Genomic DNA, 27973 nt, shown 5'->3' with positions numbered 1-27973 from the left:
CCTAGTGAGATGTAGGCATACCCTAGTGGATTATAAAATGGTTAGAAAGAAGAATAAAAAAGTAGTAGCCAATGTTTTTGGTCGGCCAGTAGTTGACGGCTCTTGGCGATTGAGGGGTTAATGCGGATTTGTAGCTACTCGGTAATCCCGCTCTCTGCCGCATGGTGGGACCGGAGGAGACCCTGTTGTCTGTCCGTCTCAGCCTCACTTCTTCTCACACTTTGCTGCTGCTGCTGCTTTGTTGTTGCTCCCGTCGAGCAGGAGGTCAGTCAGTCCGCTCTCAGCCGCACGCAGGACCAGCACAGCTCGCCAGCTTTCTCCACAGTTTAGCGCAAAGAAAACCAAAAAACGTAAGTAACTTCCACCTCAAGCCTTTTTTTACTAAGCATGTCGAAATGTGTCTCGTGAACGGATTCAGCTTCATCTAGCATAATTTTGAGCACGAGGCGATTGTGTGTTTGGGTGATTGGGCTCAGATCGATCATCATTTTGTTGATTGATCTGTAGTTTGTGAAAACAGACACTTTTAAGAAGCTGTTTTGTTGAACAGCAGTGATGATGTGGCGCCTGTGTGGATGACTTATGAATTTGACACAAATAGGAGCTTCACTATCAGACCACTTGTTACTCTTTGAGCTGCTGCTGGAAAGTTTCGACTTCAAATAGGCCTAGTTCTGAAATACTCACATTGTTCAACTTAAGAACTTTTTTACAGGCTCTTGTGTGAAAATCCCCCAAAACAAATTATGTGAACATATCAGAAACTAACTTTAGATTTCTGTAATAAAATCCGGTTGGCTGCATGTCATTTTGGGACAAACAGAATCTGAAGGTAGTTTAAGCCTACAGTGGATTATCTCTGTGGGACTTTGTATGACACATCTTCACACACAGCTGTTTGCAAGTCATGTCAATAAACAGTGATTGACCAGTTTAAAATTCTCCTCGTTGTGACCAGTTCAACGGTAATCTTTTTTTAATCCTAAAGACAAAAAAAGTTAAAACTATTCCACAATATTTGACTAAGGGGAAAGAAAAGACAGATAAGAGGAACGTCTGAGAACATTTTCAGAATTTTGTTTCACAGAAATGGTTCTGGTTCCTGTTGTAAGAACTAGCTGATTCAAACCACCACAGGACACTGAATGTCTCTAAACTTTTCTCAGTACAACACTGGCCTTGGTTAAAGGCACTATAGTCACTAAAAACACGTTTATTCAGAAGAACGTGTGGAAAATAAAAGGTGACTTCAGGACTAGTAACACAACTAACCATTATGTTCAATATTGATTAATCAATATCGTACAGTCTACAAGATAATATAAACATTTTACAATGACATTTCATTATCCCAAGAATTGAGGTGTTGAATCAGCACAGGAACAAAAGAACCAATAGAGAAAGTAATGAACGAATATGCCTATATAAAATAACAATAGCTTCTTTCTGTAGTAATAGTAACTATAGCAAAAGTAGTCAGGACTGAAACAGTGCTGTGATTAGTAGAGCTGTTGGCTTAGATGTCATGTCATGTGTGTCCTAAAATAGACACTTTACCGTGAACAAATGCTGTGTTTTTTTGGGCTAAATCGACTGATTCAGTCATTATTCTTTTTAGGATAGTTGGACATTTTTGGGGGGATTTTGGTGATTCATCAGTTTGTAAACTTTATGTGACACTTACTTTCTCTGTTGCGATGCTTCATTAATCATCAGTCGACATATAATAAGTTACACTTGTACAATGTCTGCAATAAATTCATGACGCCGATATATCAGCCTGGCAGATTTATTGATTCAAGCTTGTTCATAAAGGTCTGAAAATGGAAAAAACAAAATGCTGAATGCAATTTCCAAAAGCTGATGTTTTCCTATGTCATTTGTTCGACCTACTGTCCAAAACCTAAAAAAAGTTTTGAATAATCAATGTTTCGTACCTATGAGTTATTTTCTGATCTTTATATTTTGCTTGTTGATGGTGATGAATAGTTTTTATCGGTATTAGACTAGCGTGGGCTTCAGGAACAACTAGGCCTACTAGCTACTTGATTATTTAAATTATAAAGAATGAATCCTCATGTTGGAGAATTTGGAACAAGTGAATGTTGGCCTTTTTGTTGTTGTTGCTTAAAACACATCTAAACCATTGATCCACGTTGTGACATCAGTTGATCGACTGATCATTCTGACTGACCCGTGTCTAATATTTTCATAAGAAATCAATATTGGCCTTATATTTGACACAACATCCAGTTATTCTCTTGCTGCAGCTCTATCAATGGATCTGAGTGGGTCAGTTGTGTATTTATGAGGACCAGTCTGTGTGACAGATGGGAATGTGGGTCAGTGTTGTGCATGGTGGTATCAGCGCTCAGTCTCTTCCATTGGTGAATCTTTTCCTCAACATGGGAGAGGCTGTAAATCAGTTCAGCTGGACCCGTTGTGTTGTGACCTTAATTACCTTTCCATACAGCGGCAACACAAGTGTGTATTATGACATCGTGCTGGAGGTTAAGGTTTGGACTATCAGTCACCTTTTGGGGGCCTAGTAGGGGACAGGTTTGGGTGCATTCTGAGATCTTTAACATGAAGAACTGAACTCGACAACCAGTACAAGTAAAAGTCCTGCATTCCAAACATTACTAAAGTTCAAGTCATTTTATTTTCACACACACACACCAACTACAATGAAGCATTTATTGTCAGTAAAATTACTTTCTGTGCAGTAAAATGCCCCTATTAACTATTATAATGAATTTTTCTGAATATTCCTGCTGCAATAAATTCTATGTTGCATTTTCCTGTTGCGTGTTGAGCTCAGTTTATCTCCCTTATAAATTGTTTGGTAGTTTAAGCTACATGCATCATGGTTTATAAGACCATCATATTGTATCTCCCAAAAGGTCCACTTTGAGAGAGCTCAGAAAAACAGCCCTGTTTTCAGCTTTGTGACGATGCATTTTCCAGCTGAGGGTTTAATAGTTTATTTTGTTTAAGAAGGAGGAGAGTTTTTCTCAAGCCATAAAGTAAAACTTCATCCTTCAGTTTATCACAAACATCTGGAGAAACATGGTTTCCACTGGACAGGAAGGGCATGAAAAACTGTAATCTGTGAAGTAACTAAAGCTGTCGGACGAATGTAGTGGAGTTAAACGTACAATTGTAAAAGTCAAGTACAACCTTGAATTTCTACTTTAAGTACAGTACTTTGGTTCCCTCCCACCACTGCCAACACCACGCCTGTATATTTCAGATGTTCTAGAAATTGTGCACAGCTCTGTATGCTCCATAAAGCGTTCATGTCTGAAGTGTGAAGGCAGACACCAGCAGAGAGTCCATAACCTGTTTACCCTGTTCACTGGAATTGCCCTTAAAGGTAATTTGTGTTTGATAAGGTTTAAGACATTCGAGCTGCTCACATTACTCCTCCATAGCAAAAAACTGTGTGGGCTTATAGAGTTTAGAGAACACAGATATTTCTTACTGTTTACATGCCTTATGTAGTGGGAGTAAGCTTGAGTTCGACACTAAACAAGCTTCAGAGTCCCCACCCCTCCCAGCCCTGCTGCAGTGTAGCCGTGGAAACCTGCACAGCTTTCTCGTTCCAGTTGAGTGGGGAATAGAGACGTTTGTCTGGGAGGCCCAAACTGGTTCTACCACAGAGCGGTCAAACGTTGAATTAATGATGGTGGGCGGGGTTTACTCACTGACAAGCTGAAGCAGGACCTCTTTGTTTTGGTGAAACCCCCCGCCCCCCAACCCAAGTTACATGGGGGGCGCTGTCAGGATGTCAAACTGTGTGAAGTTTCGTTTCCAGCTTGATGGCACTGAATTTAAATGTATCCAATGAGTTTTTAAGAGTTTTGTAAATCCAACCCGTCAATCCATCTAACAATGAAGTGCAAAAAAGTTAATCTCTTTTATGACTTTTTGCCTCAGAACAGATTTCTGTACCTCTTCAAATCAGCTCTAAATTAGCCCTTTTCCATCAAGGCAGTTTGTGGGCTGACTTGGACACGCTGCCAAATCTCGAACCAGTTCTTTGTGTGTCGACAAAACAACTTGCTCTTGGCCAAGAAAACTGGTTCCAGAGGGGTATCAACACTTGTACTGGTCTAGAACTAAGAACTGCTTATGTCTCATGACCAACTAAAACTTTTTCAAATGCAGTCGTGATGAGCAACACAAATGATTGGGACCACACATTAGAAAATATCAATGGCAGTGGCACAATGTAAAAATCCCACAGAAGGCACAGTGCTTTCGTCTCAATGTATTTTAAGCAGGGCTACAGTGCGACAGTTTTGATCGCATTTGCTACTGAAATTGATCACGTGGGATGATGAATACAAGTCCAGTCGCACCAGTGCTAATGAGGAGATGCTGTCTCTTTGAGACACAGAGGAGCGATGCACAACACTGCTTAGAGGGATCTACATTAACACTCGCCAAATGCGGGTGAATGTAGTCTTAGGCGAGTAAGTTATTAAGTCTACCCTCCACTACACACACACACACACACACACACACACACACACACACACACACACACACACACACACACACACACACACACACACACACACACACACACAGCCTGTCAACAACAATGTAAAAATATGCAATGACCTCCTGCTTGTTTTTGTCTCATCCGTTCTGTCTTAAATGTGAACACTTAAATTGTCATGTACCTCACCTAATGTTATGTCTTTCACCTGTCTTGTCCTGCATCACGTAAATAAAAAAATAAAAAATAAATAAAAAACCTACCCTCTACCCTCCACTTTGGCTGGTGAAAGATGTGTGCTCGGGATCTGTGCTCGTGCGGCGATTATAGCGTCTAACTTCACCAACGGTTAAAAACAGGAAGGAGACGGCTCTCATTAACGCAGTCAAGTTAGTGCGTGTGCAAACAGAACATTTCCTGTGCGCCTTCACAATAAAAGTTGGTTACTAGCCAAATGCGAGTTGACTTTTATTTTGAAGCAGGTAAGAACAGGAAGTTAGCGCTTCACAGCCCTGCAGTGCTCTAGTTTGAAAAGTAACTCTTTCAGCTGCAGAGAGCAGTCAACAGTAGTACATTTGAACAAAGATTGACACAACCTATTTAACTTTAATTTAACTACTTTAATTTATTTAATAGGCTATATGTTCAATGTTTTAAAGTTTGGTTTTCATTAAAATAATGAAATGTTCTAAAAATGTTTGTTATTATTAGCCTAATATAATAATGATATGTTTATAAAAATATATAGATATAGACATTATTTTTATAGTTCTATGGGGGGGAAATAATTCTGAATCAGCAAAAAAATTGCCATTGGCAGGTTAGACTCTTTTGTCTAAATTGCAATCGGTCTACCCCTATTCATTTTTCTACAATTATTACTGCACACTAGGATATCATATTCATTGAGAATCTCAAACTATAACCAAGATGACATGCTCAAAGGTAATTAGAGCTAAATGCAAGGGTTAGGGTCATGCACGTTTTCGATCATACTTTGTGTGCTACCAAATTTATTTTTGTGCTACTGAATTTTTTTGCTTGCTAGCACCAGTGCTACCACTTTAAAAAATAAGCGTACGGCCCTGATTTTAAGTATCACATTTATTCATAATGTAGAACTTTGTCCCCTGTACATTTTTTATATTGTTGTATATTACATTATTTGATTGTTAATACTGCAGTGTAATGTAGCGTAGGGGTCAGCATAGAGGTCAGGCATGAATATGCCATTGTAAAATTAATTAGATTTTTTTGTTGTTGACATTTTTCAGATCGAAGATATAACTGGGACATTAATCAATTAAGAAAATAATCAGTAGTTGCTAAATCTGTAAAAAAAAATATTTTGAAGCCAAGCTCTTTTTTATTTATTTATCAGATTCGTCTTTAAATTGAGCATTTTGATGAAAGTGATAACATCAACATAACATTTTGTTTATTTTGCAGTGTCTGGGTGCCTGTTGTATTTTCGTATTCACACATCTCTTGCCAGCTTGAGTTGTAGAACTGGTCTTGAAGCTCATGATAACTTCACATTGTCTGAAAGGCAGCTTCAGGTCGTGTCGGGTGTCTCTGAGTCTCACGGTGAGAAAAGGACATATTTCAAACTGTCGCGGCTGCTTTTATTGTGCAGAGAATATGTGCAGCCCTCTGTGTGTCGAGTTCCCCCCTTTGTGTTGTTGAGTGGGACCCTGAGAGGGGAGTCGCCCGACTCTCTCAAATTTGGTGATTTTCTCTGTTGCCATTCTTGTCAATTCTGATTGTAAACTTAAAATTGTGTGTGTGTGTGTGTGTGTGTGTGTGTGGGGGGGGGGGGGGGGGGGGAGGGTAATAATGGTCAGACAAAACCAGCAAATCAATGTTTTTTTTTTTTTTGATGAACCCATTATTTTTAAGGAGCATTTTATTGTTAAGTTTAGTTGTTCACAACTTTAATGTATTGGGTTCACTCTCACCATGAAGAAATCCAAAAACACCTTCTTCGCTAAGAAATAGTTTTAGTACATAACTCCTTGTAAATTATTTGCATTAGTTTATGCTCTTACAACATGTCACTTAGAGATGACTGTAGAAGTATTGGTTGATCTACATTTTGGTGGAGTACAACACCATAGCTAAAGGAGAGTGAATTTTGGACTTGCATTCATCAGGTGGCTTAAAACAAGACCCTAAACCGATTGCTCACATTGCTGTATGTGTAAATAGGTAAGCTGCTAACATATCAGCTCTAAGAATGGTTGTTTTTACAGCTTTTTTGCAATTCTCTCTCGAACGATTCCGAATCGATTCATAGAAGTTAATAATCGATTCATTAATGATTATTATTTTTTTTAACTAGTATTTAATATTAGTATTTCCTGCGCCACTGCGCATGCACACCACACAAGTGCGAGTTGTTAAAAGTGGCGACAAAAGGGCAGAGAGCAGCAAACCCATATGACCTGCACTGGCTTTGTGTCTGTTTACGTTTTTTACGTATGAGAGCTGAATTCCAATACAGCACTTTTTTTCACTTTTGTACACCTTATACTGGTATTGTGCTAATGTTTTATTTGTTACCAGAAATGAAGGCACCTGGTTCCTATGTGTTATTATTGTTCAAAGATGTCATGTGAGAAAGAAAGAAATACTGTACATGATTTAAATACATTACATTTAATACAGCACTGTCAATTTAGTATTGTGCTGATGTTATGTTACAATTTCCAAGAGGAGAGAGTTATACCATGGCTGTTTGTTCATAAGGCATGAAATTAAATAAATAAGTATTTAAAAAGAAATAATTTTACTCTTTCTTGTGTATTTCTACTTGATACTGAATCGATATCGAAGCATTTCAATCAATATCGAATCGTGACCTAATGAATCGAAATCGAATCGTGAGATTCTTGACAATACCCAGCCCTAGTGATGGCATGCATCTCCCACAGTTTACAACCTCATAAAGATAGTCAAACAATGAATCCACTTCACATAAGCCACGACTGGTGGTTTCAGATTTCTGTTTGTGTCTGGATAAAAATAAATGGTATTAAAAGTGACTGTAAGGCTAACCACTGGCTGTGAAGCAAGCTGTTCCCCTTGCTTTCAGTCTTAATGCTAAACTAACTGGCTGGTGTCTGTCTGCAGCACAACAATCCCAAATTCAGAAGAGCAAAAGCCTGTTGACAAATGCCTGCAGCCTATGCAAGGGAACAAGTTGGCCAACATCAAGTTTTACATGATAAACACGAGAATAAAATTTGTCAGATAAACCCTGGCTTTGTTCCTCCCTGTTCTAATATGAGATTTTGAATTTCTGGCTACAAATAGATTCTGAGCTGTTTTTTATGAAAAGAACAGCGAGGGAAGAGTGGAAACAAAAGAGTTTATTGTTGTCATTGTTGTTGTTGTTGCCCCACGCACCTCCTGCACATTTCTGCATGAGTCAAAGAGTGTGTGTGCAGCGTCGACACGATAGAAACACTGGATGGTAGACCCTTTCAGAACCATCTCTGTCAGAAGAAAAACTGCCTCAGGGGTTGCCAGCTCCATGACACTGAAACTGAAATGCAAAAATTCAACATTTGGACAAATTTCAGCACTGCTGCAGCTAACGATTCTTTTTATGGGATTGGATTTTTTTTTTTGCCAGTTTTTGTTAATAATGATCATTTTGTATTTTTGGGTTTAGGACTGTTGGTCTGAAAAATAAGATCATTAAATATGTCATCGTAGACTAATTATTATAATAATGTATAATCTCTTATTATATCGTATATTTCAGGCCAAATATATAGCAGATTAGGCTTTTTAGTGCAGCACTTTAATGAAGATATAACATTATTTCTGCTGTCCATCTGTAGAGTGTTTCCACTCTACAGTAAGTGAGCCAGACCCGAACTGCTGCCAAGACCTGAGAAGACACTGTTTTAACCAAAGAATGCAAGGAAATTTGCAAAGAAAGGAGTTTATTTCCAGCATTGGGAAAGTAAATCATAGCGTAACATAGAGCAGCTCAGAACAAACGAAACAGGAAGTTGCTTCATGTTTACTGCGATGGATTATCTCCCTCTGTGAAGGAATGAGCTGCAGGATCTCTGCAGGAATCTACAGGAGAAGAAAATACAACTGTGGTCCTGTCTGTCACCTGTTGGAAGTTTTTGACACACCTCATCAGTCTGGCAGATAGACAAGGGGCCGGCTCGGCTGCATTTTCTCTCTTGTGCAAACAGAAACCTGCTTTAACATAAACATACACATTTGAAGCACAATGGAAAGTAGAAAAAAGAAACACAGCAAAAACAAAAAAGTTCCTTTCAGAAAAACAAACGGGAAACAAGGATGGAAAATATCATATTTCTATCCACAAAAAACTGAAAACATCACCTTTAACAGAAAGTGAAAGGAGGCATCACCAGATACCTGAGACGTAGCAGGTGGGGAGTCATAATTGGTAACTAAACCTTGGAGGGAGTTCAAATGGAAAGTAACAGTAAGAAACTTCCAGATGCCAACGATAATCGCGAAGGGAGACATTCACAGATCGCAGATTGCAGCTCATACTTGCACTATCTTTTTGTGACTGTATTTGGGTTCCTTTGTTTATAACTATGGAAACGGTGTGATGTAGTGACAAGTTGAAATCAAGATGCGATGAAAGTAAAAAACCTTCACTCATTTGAACTGTTAAGTGCAAATCCATATGCTCAACAAAAAAAACTTGTCATATTTTAAGTTATCTTTGGTTAACCCTCCTCATGGGTGGGGCGTCTCTGAGTTGTATGTTGTTGTGCCTGGTACAAGAGGAGGAGGAGGAGGAGGAAGGGTCTGTCTGTGTATAACAAGTAACAACTCAGTACGAAACCAAAAGGAGAAAAGAAAAGGCAGCAATGATGGCTGTTTAGAGCTGTTTTTCCCAATGTTTTTGTGTGGTAACTCCCAGCAGAATTAAAACAATGCCACTTGTCAGTTATCTTCTTTTTTTTAGCCCACCATACTGTGCGGTTTAGTCCTATACTGTGGCTGTTTGCCAGGGAGACCAGTGCTGTCACATATTCCGTCACATGTTTCAAACTTCAATCATCAATGTTGATTTGCAACTTGACCAAATTCCCCTCTAAAAAACTTTCCATAAACTAGTTTGTATTTGTTGACTGAAAGTTGTAAGCCAAACTGTTCCAAGGCAGAAAAGGTTCTTATGTCATATTGTTTGTCGTTATACTCAAATATATTGTTTCAAATGTCCGTCATGCAGATTTTTTGTTCTGTGTTGTTTTGTTTGTTGATGCACGGTTTTTGGCTTTGTTTTTTTTCACATTGCACATATTCATCACCCCTACCCCCTGGACCGAACCTGATTTACCAAAGTAACTGCAAAGGAGGAATCGACCTATCTAACAGCTGACATTATATTATTTGGTGCTTTTTGATGTTTATGAGCTGGTTTTCTCTTATAAATAATAACCGCAGCTTACATGGGTCCATTTAAAAGGTGTTCAGCAATTCTGCGGAACGCTTGTTGATGTCAAAATATTTTTTTCTGTAGTAGGCCTATCTCTACATGATCCACTACCTGTCCATGTGTGTAGATATATTTGTATAGATTTATTATATAAACCCATATGCAATGGGTGGATGATGACTTAAGAGGTGACACTCGAGACAGCTCAGCATTCACCCATTTCCGTTCCCGATGCCCATACGTCGGGTGTTGTTGGGTGGGTGACTATTCATCAGGCTGTAATCTCGCTGTCTAAACCCATCCCATTTACTTGGATTGGATCCAGTTCCTGAGGGAAAATGTAGTTTCTCTTGAGAACGAGACCCTGTGTCTCAATGTGATAACCTGTATAAATAAATGTTAAGTACATTTTAAAAACTTGGCCTTGAGAGATTAAAATTCAGGAGGGTCCTGGGGTAAAGGAGAGACACAGGCTAACTCTCGCTCTTGCGTTTTTTTTTTTTTTTTTAAGTATTTCCTGGTCATTGTGAGCCGACTGTCCGTGTCAGGCAGTGAAGTGTGTTTGTGTGCGAGTCCTTCACACACAGCGGTCAATAGTGAGCGCTGTGTGCTAACTGACCACTGATGGTGACGAGTGGACAGCCAACCCAGTTTCACTGTCTGTGTGAACTGGGTCAAAAGTTTGACCTGCGGTGCTACTGTTTGTGTCAGAATTATTTTCAATAACCTGTTAATATTTGACCTCAACATTTACTACCATTGCAATGTGCTACAAAGCATGTACACTGTGTTGAAGGCTGTGAGGGAGTCATTGGTATAACATGTTTCCATTCTTGTTCTTCCACTTGTTGCTCAATGTTGCACATGCAGCTAGAGTTTCTGGCATGAAACAGCAGCCGCTATAAATAGTATCTTCCCTACGGGTTTTATTTATAAGACGTTTTTAAAAACTTGCCATATTAAACAACATTATGCTGATAAGTTAATTAAAACATTGTGTACATTCCTGTAGCAGACATGTTTCTATTCATTCAGCAGCTGCAGCAAAAAGTGGCTACGTGGTGCCTTTTGTACATAAAAAACTTCCAGTCAAGAATTTAGACATTTTGAAGGCCTTGAAGTCACCATAATGTAATTTAAAAGGCCATGTACTGGGGATATTTTATATCTTCCCTTAACGAATCCCATGAAATTCCCACAGATTTCCTTTATCCCTGAGAGAATTGAAATGGTGGCAAAAGCATGTAAATGAATGTAAAGTATGTAAATGGGATTAATGGGCTTCCTCTGTCTGCCAGTAAGTTTAATACATAAACACGAAAATAGAATATCTCTAGCCTAATAACAAAATCTTTGCTTTGACTTTTTAGTGTTGATCCTCTTCTAGTTTAATCCTTACCCAACATGATTTAGCCGGAACAACAGTAAAACATTCAGTGCAATTTGGGGTTTTAGCTTCATGAAGCAGCGTCTCTCCTTTCAGACTCTTGCTGTGCAGAATGACAGGCTGACCTGGTCTTTGTTTGGTTTCAGCCTGCTCTGCTCAGAGTCTATAATACCTTCCATCTGGCTTTACTGTGACCATTTGCCAAAATGTCTTTCCCATTGCATATTCTTCCTGCAGGTGCCCCCCCCCCCCTCCAACCCTCATCCTCTAAACTGACACAGTAACCCACTTACAGTGATGGGAATGTGAGTCGGATATACAGTACATGGGCACTGTGGTCACGCTACAGGGCTTTACTGCCAGGAGGAAATATTGAGCCGGACCTCCATATTTCACCCAGATTCTCATAGATTTATTGGACAGTAAGAGGTTGTTACTGTGCAAAGGAGAGGAGGGCTGCAGAGAGGTGAAGAGAATGTGGGAAGAAATTAGTATTTAATAAACTGATGAACAAACACATGTTTGATAATAGATATCGATGTGTAGGGCGCTCCATGGTGTAGTGCGTAGAGCGCGTACCATATAGGCTCAGTCCTTGTCGCGGTGGTCGCGGATTCGAATCTAACCCACGGCCTTTTACTGCATGTCATCCCACTCTCTCTCTCCATTTCCCCTCTATCTCTCCAAGCTTCAATGTCAATAAAAAGGTTAAAACACCTAAGAAATTATCTTTAAAAAAAATATTGACGTCTTAAGTTAATATTAAAGCTGTCGAATGATGTAGTACAAGGACAGTTTGGTAGCCTAGTGAATGTTAAAAACTGGGACATTTTAGTGTTTTACAGAAATTTGTAAGGACTTACTTTTTACGCCCAGCTTGAAACTGGAACAATCCCGGACAAACCAGGACGTCTGATCGCCCTAAGTTTAGTAGGCCTATAAGTATGGCATTCATTTCACTCAAGGAAAGTACCCTACATAGCGGTACTTTGTATACTTCTGTACCTTGATATTGTGTATGAAGGCCTACTTGGTTACATTCCACCACTGGTTTGCAGGGTCCGTATTTGAAAGGCTCATACATTAGTCATATTAGTGTAATATTGATTTCCTGTTTATATGTATGGAGGGAGAGGGCTGGACAGTGTGAGTTTACAGAGGGCATGATCTCTCCTTGTGCTCAGAGATTGAGGTTGTGATTTTACTGGTTTTTGTGGGTGTAATCCTTAAGGATTTGTGCCCCCTACCCCCTGCCCCAGTACCGATCATGATCAGCCAAGGCCAGCTTATCCTCCGTGGTCTTTGGGTCTATAGCATCTGTCACCACTTGTTCACATCCAGCTCATCCACAAAAGCAAATCCAGAAACAAAATCCTGCTCTGTTCTCTGTACAGAATATCTTTACCTGAACTATGTCTCCTGCATGCCCTCTGTGTATGTTAATGTATAGTGACTGATTGTGTCTCATGTTCACAGATCCAGCATCATGGGGAAAGGCTGCCTAACAGCGACCAAGTACTTCCTGTTCCTCTTCAACCTGATCTTCTTTGTGAGTATTTCTACCTTCAATTCGATGTGAATCATTTCAATGTAACAACACAAACAAACTAAGAGCTTTTGCAAGTCCTTATTTACCTCCTGGGATAACAGGACACATATGTCATCACTCTGACATTTGTAGCCTACTAGAGCAAATTACTATTTTAATCCAGCCCTAACAAACTGCAACCTTAGCCTAGTCATGTGCTTCTCTATTTAAAATCCAAACTTACGTTTAATATTTCTGAAGTAGTGACCTTTCTTTCACCATTACTGTTAGCTCTAGGCTAGCCTACTGAGATAAGCTAAAACAAAATCTTCTAATTCGTAGCTGGTTACTTCAAATTTAATCTAAAATAACAACTATTCTATTGCTAGCAGAATGCTTTAGCTAGCTTGATTTTAAACTGACATATCTTGGTTAATTTGGTGCTCCCTGAGGTTTTGTTTGATTTGTTTTTCACTGTTTTGTGGGCGTGTTTTTAGGAAATGGTTTGAAATCGGGCTAGCATCTTGTTGTCTGTGGTTTAAAGAAGGCTAGCATTGTGTCAATAAATTGCTGCTTGACTTTGTGATCGACTGGCAGGTTGAATATTTCGTTTTGACAGTGTAAAATCATCTAAAATGGTATTTTTCCTCAAGTGTTACTCACTGTTGAATCGTGTTAAGCTGCAGTTTTGTGGACAGCTTGACAGGACAATATGTCAGCCTTTCATTCATGCTGTCTCTCTGGTTCTCTGGGTCTTAATTACAGTGCAGATGAAGGGTTTGTGGCCTACTTACCAGGGTGATACTCACTTCATAGATCTCTCTCTCTCTCTCCCTCTTCTGTGGAAAGGAAATCTGAGATCTGACGTTAAGAGCTTATTCCTGCCACTTGAACTGAACATTTGTAGCAGGAAAGCACAACGGGGGGACATTTGTTTTTCTTTAAAGATGATTTTTTTGGCATTTTTTATTAGACAGTTTGGAGACAGAGGTGAAATGGGGCAGAGAGGGGGATGACATGCAGAGAACGACCACGGTCCGGATTCAAACTTGTGGTCTGCTGCTTCTGAGGACTGAGCCTCTGTGTGTGGGTGCTCTAACCTCTACACCACGAGCGCCCCTGCCTTGTTTTGTTTTTCCATCTAGAATTGGTCAACAACTAAAGTTTTGCCTATAACAATTAGAATTTTTTTTTAGATATATTTTGAACTTCAGCCATCGCTTCTCAATGTTATCTTGATTTTTGAATTCCTGATTTAATTTTAATCATATTAATGCTCAGAAGTAATTATCATGCTGAAGCGTCAAATAATGCCACGGATGGGCCCTGACCAAGTGTCTGTTATTGCGCTGGGGGCTCAGTTCCAAATACCAACAAGCGTTCTCTCTAAACCGTATACTCCACCTTTTAAAGACTTTATTTGAGACTTGGAAAAGAAACATTTTGCACTGGTACAATCCTGAAACTAAATAAATAAATGAGTGGCCTGAGGCGTTTCTTTGCTGCACACCTGTAATATTTAATGATCAACAGGCTTCCTCTGCACCAAAATGTTCTCTCTTTTTCACTTGAAACCTTCAAAAAATAATAACTCAAAAACTGTGAATGTTGTCTTAAACACACACACTTTTATTGTTTTGTTTTGTTTTAATCTGACTTCAGTTTATGTTTTTGACCGTTCGTCCTGGAGACAGAACTGAACGCTCTTTTTTCTGTGTTCAACTCTCAGTACTTGTAACTGAATCTCTGTGGTTTGGAGTTTAGTTTCACTCCCACTTTCCTGTTCATGCTTTCAGATATATTGTGAAGCAGCCATTGGAAATGTATATTTACTATAAAAGATGGCTCTACACAACAAGATGTGGAAATATTTGGGCAGCAGATCTGTTTTTATTACTGCAGGGAAGAATAATACAAGCCATAGGGAGTTGTTGGATGAAGCCCTGCATACTCCACATCGTCTCTGCCTTTTTACCATGTCATTCCTCAGGGCTTAGCTTTTCAAGAGCACCCCCATCCATATCTGCAAAAAGTCTGAATGGATGATTAAACTGGAATTAACCAGTACAAGTTAAATACAGCATGAAACCAAACGGCGAGCTGCATGCACTGTAGCATTGTGCAACCCCTCACATACAAAGACATATGTTACTGTGTGTTGAAATGTGCACACATTTACACATGTCTGAAGAATTGTTTGTGGCTGAACTGTGTGTGTGTGTGTGTGTGTGTGTGTGTGTGTGTGTGTGTGTGTGTGTGTGTGTGTGTGTGTGTGTGTGTGTGTGTGTGTGTGTGTGTGTGTGTGTGTGTGTGTGTGTGTGTGTGTTGTCTTCCAGCTGTGCGGGGCCGTCCTAATGGGCTTTGGACTGTGGCTTATCCTGGACAATCAGAGCTTCATCGTGGTACTGAGTAAGTATCTGAATCAGATTGAATGTGATTTACCTTTCAGTGAAACGGAAAAGTGCTGGACTCGTTGCATACTGTGTGTGATTCCATCTGATGATGACCTCATATGACCTGCTTCTTCCTTTTATTTGTATGATCTGGGCTATGTACTTATTACTCCAGTGAAGCCAGTTTTTCCCTGTCTGTTGTTTTGACTTGAGATGGGATACAAAACCCTTTGATGCAGCTCCTTGGTCTGGATTTTAGTGTGATGCCAACTACAACACAAACAAAACAATTGGGCAATGTTTAGATATACGGTATATTTTTTCCAGTGGAAAAAGATTGACACTAATCCACTTGTAGAGTGCATGTAGGCCAATGCAGATGGAGGAATGATGAACTGAATAAAAACAGGCCTGTGTGTTTTCGTGTGTGTGTGTCTGCAGGCAGCAGACATTGGGCACCAAAGAGATTTTGTCTGCATGGCTTTAACTTGAGAAACTACAAATTAAGTTAATGTGCTTGTGACACTGCAACATATATTCAAAGGATTTATTTTGCCTAGACACCTGTCCTGAAGATCCTGTAGAACCAGATAATTGTTTATAATATACAAATGTACCCCATTTACATGAAGGTTCTAATCTAAAACATTTTTCAGTTTAATTTTTCTTACCTCTAAACAATCTGAGACTCACGAAAACCGCAGAGTACAGGCCATTAAACACTGACACGAGTTTTACGTGCCTGAATCAATTCTTATCATTAAAAAGAGTTTTGATAGCATCATGGGAGGCTTGCTGACAATGGGCAGACGAGGGTCCGTTAAGATAACATAGAGTGAACTATGTCTCTGCTCTATGCTTCCTGGTTGAGATATTTCTAATTTCTATTAAATGATTAAATCAGGAGTTTCACAGCCTGCCTGTTGAGGATGGACACTATCGCTACATTCAACCCATCTTATCCCAAGTCCTGTACCTTGGCCTTATAACTTCCTGCGTCTGTTGAAGACCGTAATCAACTCAGACATCTCTGTTTTGGTGTGAATGTTGGCCCCTGAGAGCTGAACGCAGAAATCAGCTGCTGAATAATACATCTATAGGCTACTAGTTGTTTCCTCATTAAGTGACTCCATCTGTATTGGATGTTAACTGACATTCCTTCCCCCTCGTTGTCGGTCCCAGTGAACCCAGCTGAATGCCATATTTGCAACAGTGTTACTCTGAAAGTGATTTCTTAGGCCTGTTGAGATCTGTGTGTCTTCCACCATATGAGACCTTTCGGTAAAACACAAGTGTCCAGCAGACTTCCTCTGCTCTGTGTTTTAAAAAAGAAATTCCTCAAAGCCACACAACAAATCTCTCCCGGCCTCTTTCTATGTCAGCATCTATGTCTTTCATATGAGGCTTCTTACACTCTCCTCTTCTCTGCAACCAATTCATCAGCTTGCCCCTTTAATTAAAAATAAAAGAAACAGCTCACTTATTTGTACACATATCCACTTAATTGTGCAGAGGAAATCATCTGTGTGGAACCAGAGTCAGGAGCGATTCGCTTAGCTTAAAGACTCGAAACCAATGGAAAAAATGCTCCTGCCATCACATCTAAAGCTTACTGATTGACTATGTGTAATATGTTAGTTTAGTTTGTATTAGTTATACTCTACTGTCTACTATAATGTACTTTTAGAAGGTCAGAAAACTGTTTAAAATGTTGATGCTGTTGACCCGGGATGCATGAAAGGAAAGTACCTAGACTTTCACATCTGCATACCTTTCCTTCACCAAGAGGGATAACTCTGGCTTCCTGTCTGAAGTTTTATTTTACCATATGGGTTGTTATGGTTCTCTTCAGCGCTTGTTTACCAGCCTGTAAACAATGTACCTGGGTTTGTGAGAAATATTTCTAAAAGAGACTCAGTTTACATTCTTCTCCTTTTTGAAACTATTCAGACGAAAACATTAAAAAAGTATGTTACTTTAACGAATACCAAAATACACGCTGATTCATTTTCTGTCAGTTGACTAATTAACCCATTGATGACTATGGCAATCTAGGATGCATGTCCTTAATGCCTGAGGGGTTTCTGAAAAAATAGTATGAATTGTAAAGTCTACCAAAACCTTAATATCTAAGCCTGTGTAGCACATAGAAACATGAAATAAAATACATTTAAAAGTTAAGGTTCACTGGTTTTATTTAAACATGCTCCCTTAGCGCTTACAAACCAACACATTTTTCAAAAAATCGTCAAAATTAGATGGGGGAGAAAAAAAAGAATAAATAATATAAAATATTTAAAAATAATGTGCTAAACGAGGTTATATATTCCTGCTTCCTTTTAGCATGGATAGTAGTGACTGAGTGTGCAGTGGAGGGATAAAGATAGACAGATATAGGAAGGAGAAGATAGCTTTATTTTATTATTTAGTTCAGTTATCACTGGCACCATAAATCCGATTTCCCAGTACAACTGGAATGCAGACTGACTCCTGCTGTCGGGAGCCGATCAGCTGGTCTAAACGGCTGTATAGAGCTGTTAAGCGGAAGTGGCGGAATTACGGGGCATGGGACCTCTCGGCTGAAAAAAAATGAATGGGAGTCTATGGAAAGTAATCTACTATTTTCTGGTCCCAGTCATTAAATGCCTTGGATTACATATATGTTTTGTATGGGTCTAAATGATCATTTTTCATGTGAAGAGTTTGACGGTATGTTGTATGATTATTCGTCTAACGGCTTTTGAAAAAATGTTACGAGAACAACTACAAGTCTTGTCGCCTCTGTGACGTCACCTCAACACATTCCCTCCACTTCTCGACTGACAGTGCTAATGCTAATGCTAATGGCTGGCGTGGACAACGCCAACAATCTCCCCACTCGAGAAATTGAAACTCTCCACATGTCCACTTGTGTAGTGGTTTTCGCCACGCGGAAGACTTTTGTCTTGTCATTGAAAGAAGGCGGTAAAGTGCATTAAAGACACAGCCATGTTTCTGAGCTAAGTGGGTGCGAGTGGTGGTGACGTATAGTGTCAAGAGCAGCGAAGAGCTGTAGTCCACAAAAGCGCTCTGCACAAAACCTGACCGTATCCAGCTTCTACTCGCTAAATTGTTCCATTCTTTGCACGAAAAAATACCATCTAAATCCATACAAAACATATGTGTAATCGAAGGCATTTCATGACTGGGACCAGAAAATAATACATTTCTTTCCATTGACTACCGTTGTAATTTTTCGAGCCCAGAGGTCCCATGTCCCGGAAGTAAGCCACTTCCGCTTAACAGCTCTATACCACGGAGATGAAAACGAAACTGAAACTTAACTATCGCCTGGCTGGGCTGAATTTGAGTTGGAGCAGCAAAATATAGCCTAAATTCATAAATATTGTTAATAAATAGATGCAATGTGTTGTGTGATTTTCGTCAGTAGCCTATTAGTAGACCTAATACACTATCGCCGACACAGCTGGCGTATTTCTTTAATTATTATTTATTTATACATTTTTTGATTGGCGTGATTTTCGGCAAACCACAAATTTTTTGGGTGGTCACGTGGTCTTAAAAAATCAACAAAACCCACCTCATGTGTATTTGAACCAATGACGGTGCATTCTATGTTGCGCACGCCATGAAAATTAGATAAAGTAACAATGCTGCGTGACGCAGCATCAGGCAGGAGATACAATGTGGCATCACGCAGCAGCCGTCATCAATGGGTTAAGTTCATCGGCTGATCTTTCCTGCTTTTCTGTATAAACTGTAGGGAATTCATTTATAACAACATCATACTTTATAAGCTCTTTGCGTGTGTAAACATCTAAATTGGTAATTAAGTGAAGCTGTCTGTTAAAAGTACATTATTTCCTTTTCTGAATTCATGAAGAAGTCAAGAGTGCCATTTTGGTATTGTTAAGCTAAAACCCGAGCCAAGCTAGCCGTTTTACCCCGCTTTTAGTCTTTATGCTAAGCTAGGCTAACCAGACTCCCCCTCGTTGAGGAAACAGAAGATTCCCCTAAAAGTTCCTTCTGAAACAGTGGCAGTGAGAGTTTATCCGCAAAGGAGATAAAAGAGGCAACCAGTGTCAGTGTGAGAGAAAGGCAGAGAGACGACTGAAGGAGTGTTGATGCAGTAATATAGAGACAGACATTGAGCTAGTGTAATGGAGAGAGAGAGAGAGAGAGAGAGAGTGTGTGTGTGTGTGTGTGCGTGTGTGTGTGTCTCCTCTCAGAGCTGTGAGTGAGTGTCACTGAGGACATTTGTCCCTCGTCTGTGGGCTCTCTGCAGGTGTCCTCCCCTCAGACACTGGGCTCTTTCTGCTCCATCCAGCATCAGCATGCATCACATCAGCCCAGTGCGCTCACCGCCTTACTCATCACCACACACACACACACACAAAAACACACTACATCACCAGTTAGCCCGAGCAGAGAGGAGGGAGGACATATAGCGTGAGTCCAGGGTTTTCATTGAGGTCGGGAATGTGGTCATGCGACATAAACGACGCAGGGTGGAGCGGTGGGTCAAATCCAGCAGGGGACAGTTGACGTATTGATGCCCGAGGCCAGTGGCCCGTTCTGGGCTCATGGCACATCATTGCGGTGTTTCTTTGACGGTGCATCAATGATGCATGATGTGAGCGATGAAATCAGCCTAGTGCTGTAGTAGCCTGATTATACAAAGACGGAGCTGAGTCAGAGCGAGACCTAGTCATTGCTGTTACTCGTCTTAGATCGTCTCTGTCAGACTGGAAACCCCATATCTCCCAAGCATCTATCACTGTTTATGGTCGAGTGATGGAGTGTAACTCAGTGCGTTTACGTTCCAACTTCAATTTTCTGCCACTTTCTACTTCTACTCCACTACATCTAATAGGAAACTATTACACTTTTTACAGCGCTATGTAACTTGCACGACAGCTTTACTTAGCATTTTCTAAGAACGTGCACGTGTGTAAAGACACACACACACACACACACACACACACACACACACACACACACACACACACACACACACACCCCACACACACACACGCACACATATTCAGATTTTCATTTCCTGCATCACCACCCCTCCCCTCTGTAGCCTAATTTTCCGTCATAAACTTTCCACGTTTCCCTTTGTCTTGGTTTCGGGCTGCTTGCCCTGGTTCATTGATCCCAGAGGGGGTATCCCATGATTCCTTGAGGCAAGAAGGAGTTTGCAAGGGAGGGGGCGATGGGGTGTCACTCTTTAAAACAGGATGACATAGGAAGACATCAACACAGGGGTAAAGTCCTCCCAGTCTTGAGCAGTTTTGACGCTGTATCAGAGACTTGATGTCTTGAATTCCATGACAGCTGTCTAAGTTCTTGATGTGTCCTGATGTCCATCGTGTGACGTGCCTGTAGTTCAAGGCTTCCCTTCAGCTTACTGCATTACGTTGGACCCTGATCAGTCTCTCACCATAAGCACAACACCGCCGCTGCACATTTGCTTCTAATTTCATTCCTTTTTAATGATGACTTATAGTGTTACATTGGCGAGTTTCTCTGGTTTCATTTTCCATGTGCTTCCCACTGTGCCTATACCATACAAGTTTAAGATGAGTTTTCAAAACATCTTTTGTATTGGAAGAAACTTTAATTTGAAGAAATATTGTGTTTTGGGCAGTAAAACTTTACCCTGCACACCTGTTCGCTGTAGTAAACAACTTTCCAATGTGTGGCAGAGTCGACTGGCGTACATTTCAAACTGCACTACAATAATGCTGTGATAACACATGGTTTCTGATCTGTGCTCTCTGGTGTTCTCCTCAGGTAACTCCACAGCTTTAAAGATCGCCTGCTACATCCTGATCGGTGTCGGGGCTTTCTCCATGCTCATCAGCTTCCTCGGCTGCTTGGGGGCCATTTATGAGATCCGCTGTCTGCTCGGCTTCGTGAGTATTTGCACGTCATTAAGACCTGATGAATAATGCAGGCATGGCTTGAGTGGAGGATTACCTGTAGATATATAATAGTTTCCCTTGGTGGATAAAACTACTTCTCCTCAAAGAGCAACATTGGCATCGGCCACTTTAGCAACAAAGCTTCAAAGCATTGAATAAATTATAAAATTTACACTTGCACAATACTGAATTGGTAAAGTACTCGTATGTGCCTTGTATGCTAAATTATCTTAAATATCTAAGAAAGGATGAGAAAAAGTCATACTACTGATTAAACCTAGGTTGCACCCCATCTAACCCTTTAGTTTAAGCCTGCACACATACAGTGTGCACAGAAAGATTTCACTGTGTGTGTCCCAGGTAAAAAGAGGTGCCTCACAGTTAAACAACAGGAAAATAAGCCATAAGTAGTAGAAAATGTAAACAATACAACATGGAGAGAAGATTACAAGTTAAATTGAACATTAATTTCACAATTTGTATTCAAGCTTTATTTGTGTCCCAACGTTGAATTTGATCACCCCAAAACCTCATGCCTAAACTTAAAAAAGATTAGGCTGGTGTTATTTCGTTTATTATTTACTTTTTCTCGTTAAAAAATCCCAAACCGACAATGTGTTTCAATATGTGTCTGACTTCCTGTCCATTGCTCGCAGCGGGCCCACAGCTTTCTTATGAAGACATAAATCTCTCAGAAAAAAAAGACTCACAAATATATAGTTTCCTGTTTTAAAAAGTCTCAGTATTTATGTTTTGAGTGTGTGTGAGCTCGATGACTCACAGGAAAAACATATATCAGGCTGTGATACACACACACAGGGCAGAACATCAGCAGCCTTACCCTTCCCTTTAACGTCCTGGTTTGACAGCACTTGAGCTCCCATGCTGGGCCACCACTCAACATGTTTTAATACTCATGTACAGATGTTTTGAGGCTTAGATGAGTTTTCCATGTGTGTTTTCTTCTCTCTCTCCTCAGTACTTCACCTGCCTCCTGCTGATCCTCATCGCTCAGATAGCAGCCGGCGCTCTCATCTACTTCCAGAAGGACGTGGTGAGTGATGTCACTTCCTCTTTATTTGTCCCATCGCCTAACGTCACACATCATGGGAGTGTTATTTTCTTGTTAGTTTTACCTAGATGGCAGACCAGTGATTCTGACCACAGGAATGTGGATGTTTGCAGAACACCTGTTAAAGATACGCCCTTCATCTTTCTGATGTATTCACACCCACAATGTGTCATAACATGGCGTCAAAGGAAAAACTATGTGCTGCGGCTGTGCCATAAAAACAACACATGCTATGAATACAAAATAGTTATACTATTTTAACAAGCGCACCCCTATGACTGAGAATCAAGTGACTGATGAGGTGACACATGCATTTTATCAATATGTGACTCCTCTTCACACTGTCTATGAAATAATCCAATATCCTTCCCCTCACTCCCTGCCTCCCTTTTTTTCTTTATTCCCATCTTTATTCCCCCTGGTTTCTTGTTGTGCTTATATTATTGATGTTTTGTCTTTGTAATCTTGTAAACCCTTTTGGTATTCATTTGTTGCAAATATAAAACATAACAAAAGAAAAAAAAAATGGTGGACAAAACACCAGAAAACTGAAATTGGAACTGACTGCATATGGTGTGGTGTCGCCCTCTGTTGTTCAGTCTACAACATGTTACACTTTTTATATAGCCCCATAGGGCCGTTCAGTTTCAGGCAACCAGTCTTCACAAAGCAGTAGCGGAGGCTGTACAATAAATAAGATCCTTGTTTGACATGTTAATCAGAAGAGTTTACTTTTATTTGATAAGTTTGTGTAGTCTGTCTTATTCCTTTCTGTATTTAAACCTTTTTAGTTTCTTAACTTCACATATGGGAAATATATAAAATATATAAATGTTTCTAACATTACCAAATATTCACACTTGAGAAGCTTGACCCAGATAATCTTTTGGCATTTTTGCTTGAAAATTTAAATAATCGCCTAGTTAGTTAATGGTAAGACTTACTTGTATTTCCTGTCTTAATAACTTGTATCAATGCCAAAGAAATGCAAAAATGCCCCCAAAGAATAGTTAAGAAAAAAAATTAGTTGAACCTTTCTGTCAATCACTAATCAAATCCTCAGCTCTATGGCCTCATGAAGTCATGGACTACTAACATGGAGGCTTAGAGATACAGTTTATGGGACAAAGAACCAGAAGGCACATTGATGTATAGAAGACAATGAAGCCTTTGCTGAACCTCCGCCTGCAGAGTAATTGTTGAATGATCTCATCTTGGCTCTGTGAGATAGTCACATAGTTTATCAAACACAGACTTGACACACACCTCACTGATCCAGATGTATTTGTTTAAAGCATATGAATGGAATGGAATCCTACACAAAGGAGGAATTCAGTCTGTCAGAATGCAGACAGGCCTATGTTTATTGTATTTGAATTTGTTGGAAGATGTTGGACTCTTTACAGCCACTGTCCTCTCTGCCAAACAGGTTCAAGGAAGGAAAAAACCACCTCTTTCTGCTCTGGAAAATGTTCACCCAGTGTGCAGATCTGTGTTCCATTGGAGACCTTGAGTGTCTCAACATTTAGGATTGAAACTGGGGATAATATGTTTTTATAAAGTTTAGAACAATTAAACACAGGTTTTACTGTGTTTGGTTCTCTGAAGGTGTTAAAGTTATTGATTGATGAATATGATGTAATAGAAATCCAAATGATCTACAGCAACACATCTGAACTGGTGCCTGTTGACATACCAAAGTCCTAAAAACAACAATAAAGATTTTTCAGGAATGCAAGTGAAACATGGATTTGATTATAAGCCTTAAATATCGTTAAATATCTAGCAGATTCCTTCTTTGTTGAAGAGAAGAAAAACCTGGAATAACCTGAATAATTCAACGTTTTTGAAATATGATTATCGATTTCCGGAGAGTAAGATGTTAAGATTGAAACCACACTTGTGTTTGTATGGTAAAAATAAAGCCTTTTAGCTTGGTTAATATTGAAACTGAAAACAGGGGGAAAGCCATTCAGCTTAGCTGGCTGTAGCTTACTGTACAGTACAGGCACACTATTGATATCGATCTCTTCATCGAAAGCCTCACAGAGTCCACAGTGTGAAAAAGAAAGCGTCATAAACAGCCTATTTTATCCCCTCATTCTATCACTGATGTTAAAAGGTGTTCATGACAAATACATGATTAAAGTTTCATCAAATTTGAGCTCAAAATGTAATTACTGTCATGACTAACACTTACTCTAGCTAGCTAAAACACACACACCAACTCTGTGTATGCAATCAGCTCAGCACACCAGAGGTTCCTGTTGTTTTCCTCCAGACCTACTCTTTTTTCCTCCTTCAGCTTTTTAGTGATTGTTTTACGAGAGACCAAGGGAAAATCACACATTATTTTCCAATATGCAGTAGATAAACATGCAGAAACGTATATAACTTAGAAAACTTTTTTTTTTTAATCTGAAAAGTGTATTTCAAAATGAAATCCCCTTTTAAATAAAACCACATAACTTTTTTCTTTCAGCTGAATGACGAGATGTCCAAGATCGTCAGCAAGGTGCTGGACAACTACCCCGGCAACAACTCCACCACAGAGCAGGCCTGGGACTTCATCCAGAGGAATGTGAGTTGGAAGCACTGATCTGCAAACAAGCAAATGCAAACATGAAATGCACAATCTTGCACCATAAATGGCCACCCTGTTACACACAGGCCTTGACAAACTACTTTCATTAAGGTTTAAGGTCAAAGGGTACTTTAATCTTACCTGTGGATAAATTAATTTTGCAGTGAGATGATTGATAAACATTATGTAACTGATGTATTTATGTGTAGTATTTGGGGGGTTAAGATTGAGTTATTGGTGTGAATTTGAACATGCTCAACGAGAAACCTGATGAGGACGATTTCCTGCAAAACTTTCAGCCTCACATCTACCAGAAAAAGTCTATGTAGAGAACAAAGTCCATTTTTTCAGCTTCCAGACTCAGTCAGTCTTATCTGACTAGACATGTTCATTCCTGTCTGGAGAACCTAGACCCCCCCCCCCCTCACCAGACATTCTCTCTGCTCTGCTGTCCCTCTCTGTGTAGATGGAGTGCTGTGGTTGGAGCGGCCGTCTGGACTGGAGCGGGAACATGGTGATCGTCAACAGCTCTGAGCTGCTGTTCCCTTGCTCCTGCCAGAACGTCTCCATCGCCACCGGGAACTTCTCCGACAGCGGATTCTGTGAGGCTCAGACGCCCGACTGGCCCGTATACAATGCGGTAAACAGTGTTCTCTGTGTTCTCCTCTCTCATTGTCCCACCATGTTCTGTATTCACGTTTTTCTCCTGCCTTTATTAATTCTGCTTGTGTGTGTGAACCAGGGCTGTGCTGCCAGTGTGGAGAGCTGGCTGCTCACCAACATCGGAGTGGTACTGGGGATCTGCCTGGGAGTGGCTCTGATCGAGGTACATCATTCACAAATGTGTCGATTTAATTGCGTAACTGAGTAAATGACACTTGGGCTGTGTGTTTTGGCTGTGTGTGTGAAGGCCGTTAGCTGAACAAACCAAAGCATAACAACCACAGCACTGTGTGGTGGAACACGTGGGAGTTTTGCATGAATTCAAATCCAATCTTTGTTGATTGATTATACAAGACCGCCTGATACACCAGGAGGTGAGACAGAGTCCTAATCCATATAATTCAGCAGCTCCTCATTAAATAAATGTTTAAATGTAATGATCACACAGTAACTACCACCAGAACATTTGATAAAATTAAAATGATCAGGACTCAGGTGTTGAACTACGAAAAGGACAGAAATAGGAACATATGAATAGAAAAAATAAATAATTAAAATGGTATATTAAAGGTGCACTATGGAGTTTCAGGGGAGGGGGATTTGTTTACATTTTCAGAGCCTGCAGTAAGTTTACAAAACATTACTCTACAAGAATAACAATACAAATAATTATTAGTATTGAGTAATTCTATCATCATAAATCGAAACAAAATAATTTTAAAGTAACCTGAAACCGATCGTAAATCTAGAATATGTTTGTAAACAAAACTGTGGGCCCCGCAGCTGTTAACTGTAACAGTGAAATGGTCATTTTTCAGTTAGATTTCTAACTTCAAACAGTCTTCCAGGGATCCAATTTTCCTGTGTATAACAAGTTATAAGAATATAACTTATAAAATGATCACTTATCTGACACGAAGAGGAAAGAAGAGGGAACTTTACAAATCCGAATGTTTAATAGGTGTAAAATGTGTCATCTACGTGTGTCTTTTGTTTTCCAGCTGCTGGGGCTGATCCTGTCCATCTGCCTGTGCAGGAACGTCCAACGGGAGGATTACACCAAAGTGCCAAAGTACTAAAGCTCAGCGCAGGACGTGACACAAAAACACAGAAAGAGGGAAATCGTAAAATAATCCACCCTGTATTTGATGAAACATTTCGTCCAAATGTAAAATAATGTGTTTGCTTTATATTTTGTCAACTTCTTCTTTGGTGGTACTTCCATCTTGTTCTTTTGTTTTCCGTTTTGGTTTTTAAACGTCAGTCAAGTTGCATTGGAGCACTTTAGAGACATTTTGGTTCCGTGTCAGAGAGTGATTCCAATATGTTTGTGGAATATTACATTAGAGGGACCTGTTGGAATTTGGAAAGTGAGAAAGGACGGTACAATTTGAGGTACGAGCTCCGGGGCTCAGATTACAGCGTCACTGTTTTCCACGACATCTGTTCCTCTGTTAGTTATCGCTTCACGGTTTTAGTTTTCCCTCAAAAATCTGAAGAGAAATCCAGGTGTAGTGTCGTTAAGGACGGAAGCTAATTCTGGAAGATTCTGCGTGACAACTGATTTGGACAACTGGAAAATCTACCTACAGTAGTGTGGTGTGTCATTTTATTTTTCTACACCAGCGTTTTGAGTTATTGTGAAATGCTATTTAGTCATTTGTATATAATTTAAGTCATTTCTGTGAATTTGAATCCCAAAAAATCCTGCCTATGTTTTTCTTTAGCAGCTGGTTGTTTTTTTGTCTTTTTTTTATAAGGAATTTGTCAAGATTTTGTTCTGAACATAATAGAAATAATGAGAAACTAAAGAAACATTTACGATACTTGTTTTCTAAAGTATCTCCCAGTTTACATTTGTCATTGATGACGAGCAAATACTTTAAGTTCATATATAAGCTCATGTTTTACCCACTTTAACCTGAAACAAGTGAGGAGTGAAATTTTTATTTTAACCACTTCTGGGATATGTGAAGAGGGTGGAAATGACAGAAAATAATATCTTGGGGGGGGGGGGGGGGGGGGGGGTTAATGATTATTTTTAGGGGGAAGAGCCATCTTGGAAATTCAATTTGTTTATACAGAAATCCATTTATGTATTATTTTAACTTTCAGCCAATATGTTTTTATAATGTACAAATCTACCATCCTGTGTTTGTTGTACATGTACAGTCTGTATGAAGAACACTCCATTAACCTTCATAATAGTTTCTAAGACAAAGGGTACGTATGTTTATAACTAGATGGACTTCTGGTAGCTAGCTGGAATAGTATTTGTGTACTGACAACATTCATTATATTTCATCTGCCAATAAACTGATTACAGTGGTTGTTTGTTTTCAGTGGTGATATACTTTATATGTAAAGTACCTTACATACAATAAATGCAGCTAAAATGCTATATAATAAGAAAATGTAATTCGCCAGGTGCTTCCAATGTAAATAGACAGAATGAACATAAAT

At 39.6% G+C, this 27973-nt stretch overlaps 1 protein-coding gene across 1 annotated transcript; it reads left to right on the top strand.

Annotated features, from left to right (window-relative positions):
- Window positions 1-205: 205 nt before the first annotated feature.
- LOC307255694 (CD82 antigen-like) lies at window positions 206-27840 on the top strand. Its single transcript, XM_080034442.1, has 9 exons — window positions 206-350; window positions 12817-12889; window positions 15205-15277; window positions 21061-21182; window positions 22171-22245; window positions 24746-24844; window positions 25314-25487; window positions 25590-25673; window positions 26512-27840. The coding sequence occupies exons 2-9, from the start codon at window positions 12827-12829 to the stop codon at window positions 26587-26589; spliced, it is 768 nt and encodes a 255-aa protein (XP_079890568.1). The 5' UTR covers window positions 206-350; window positions 12817-12826; the 3' UTR covers window positions 26590-27840.
- The last annotated feature ends 133 nt before the right edge of the window (window positions 27841-27973 follow it).

This window comes from Ammodytes marinus (assembly GCF_949987685.1).
Source record: "Ammodytes marinus genome assembly, chromosome: 1".
In the NCBI taxonomy this organism is placed as follows: domain Eukaryota; kingdom Metazoa; phylum Chordata; class Actinopteri; order Uranoscopiformes; family Ammodytidae; genus Ammodytes; species Ammodytes marinus.
This window is presented reverse-complemented; position numbering and strand designations above follow the sequence as displayed.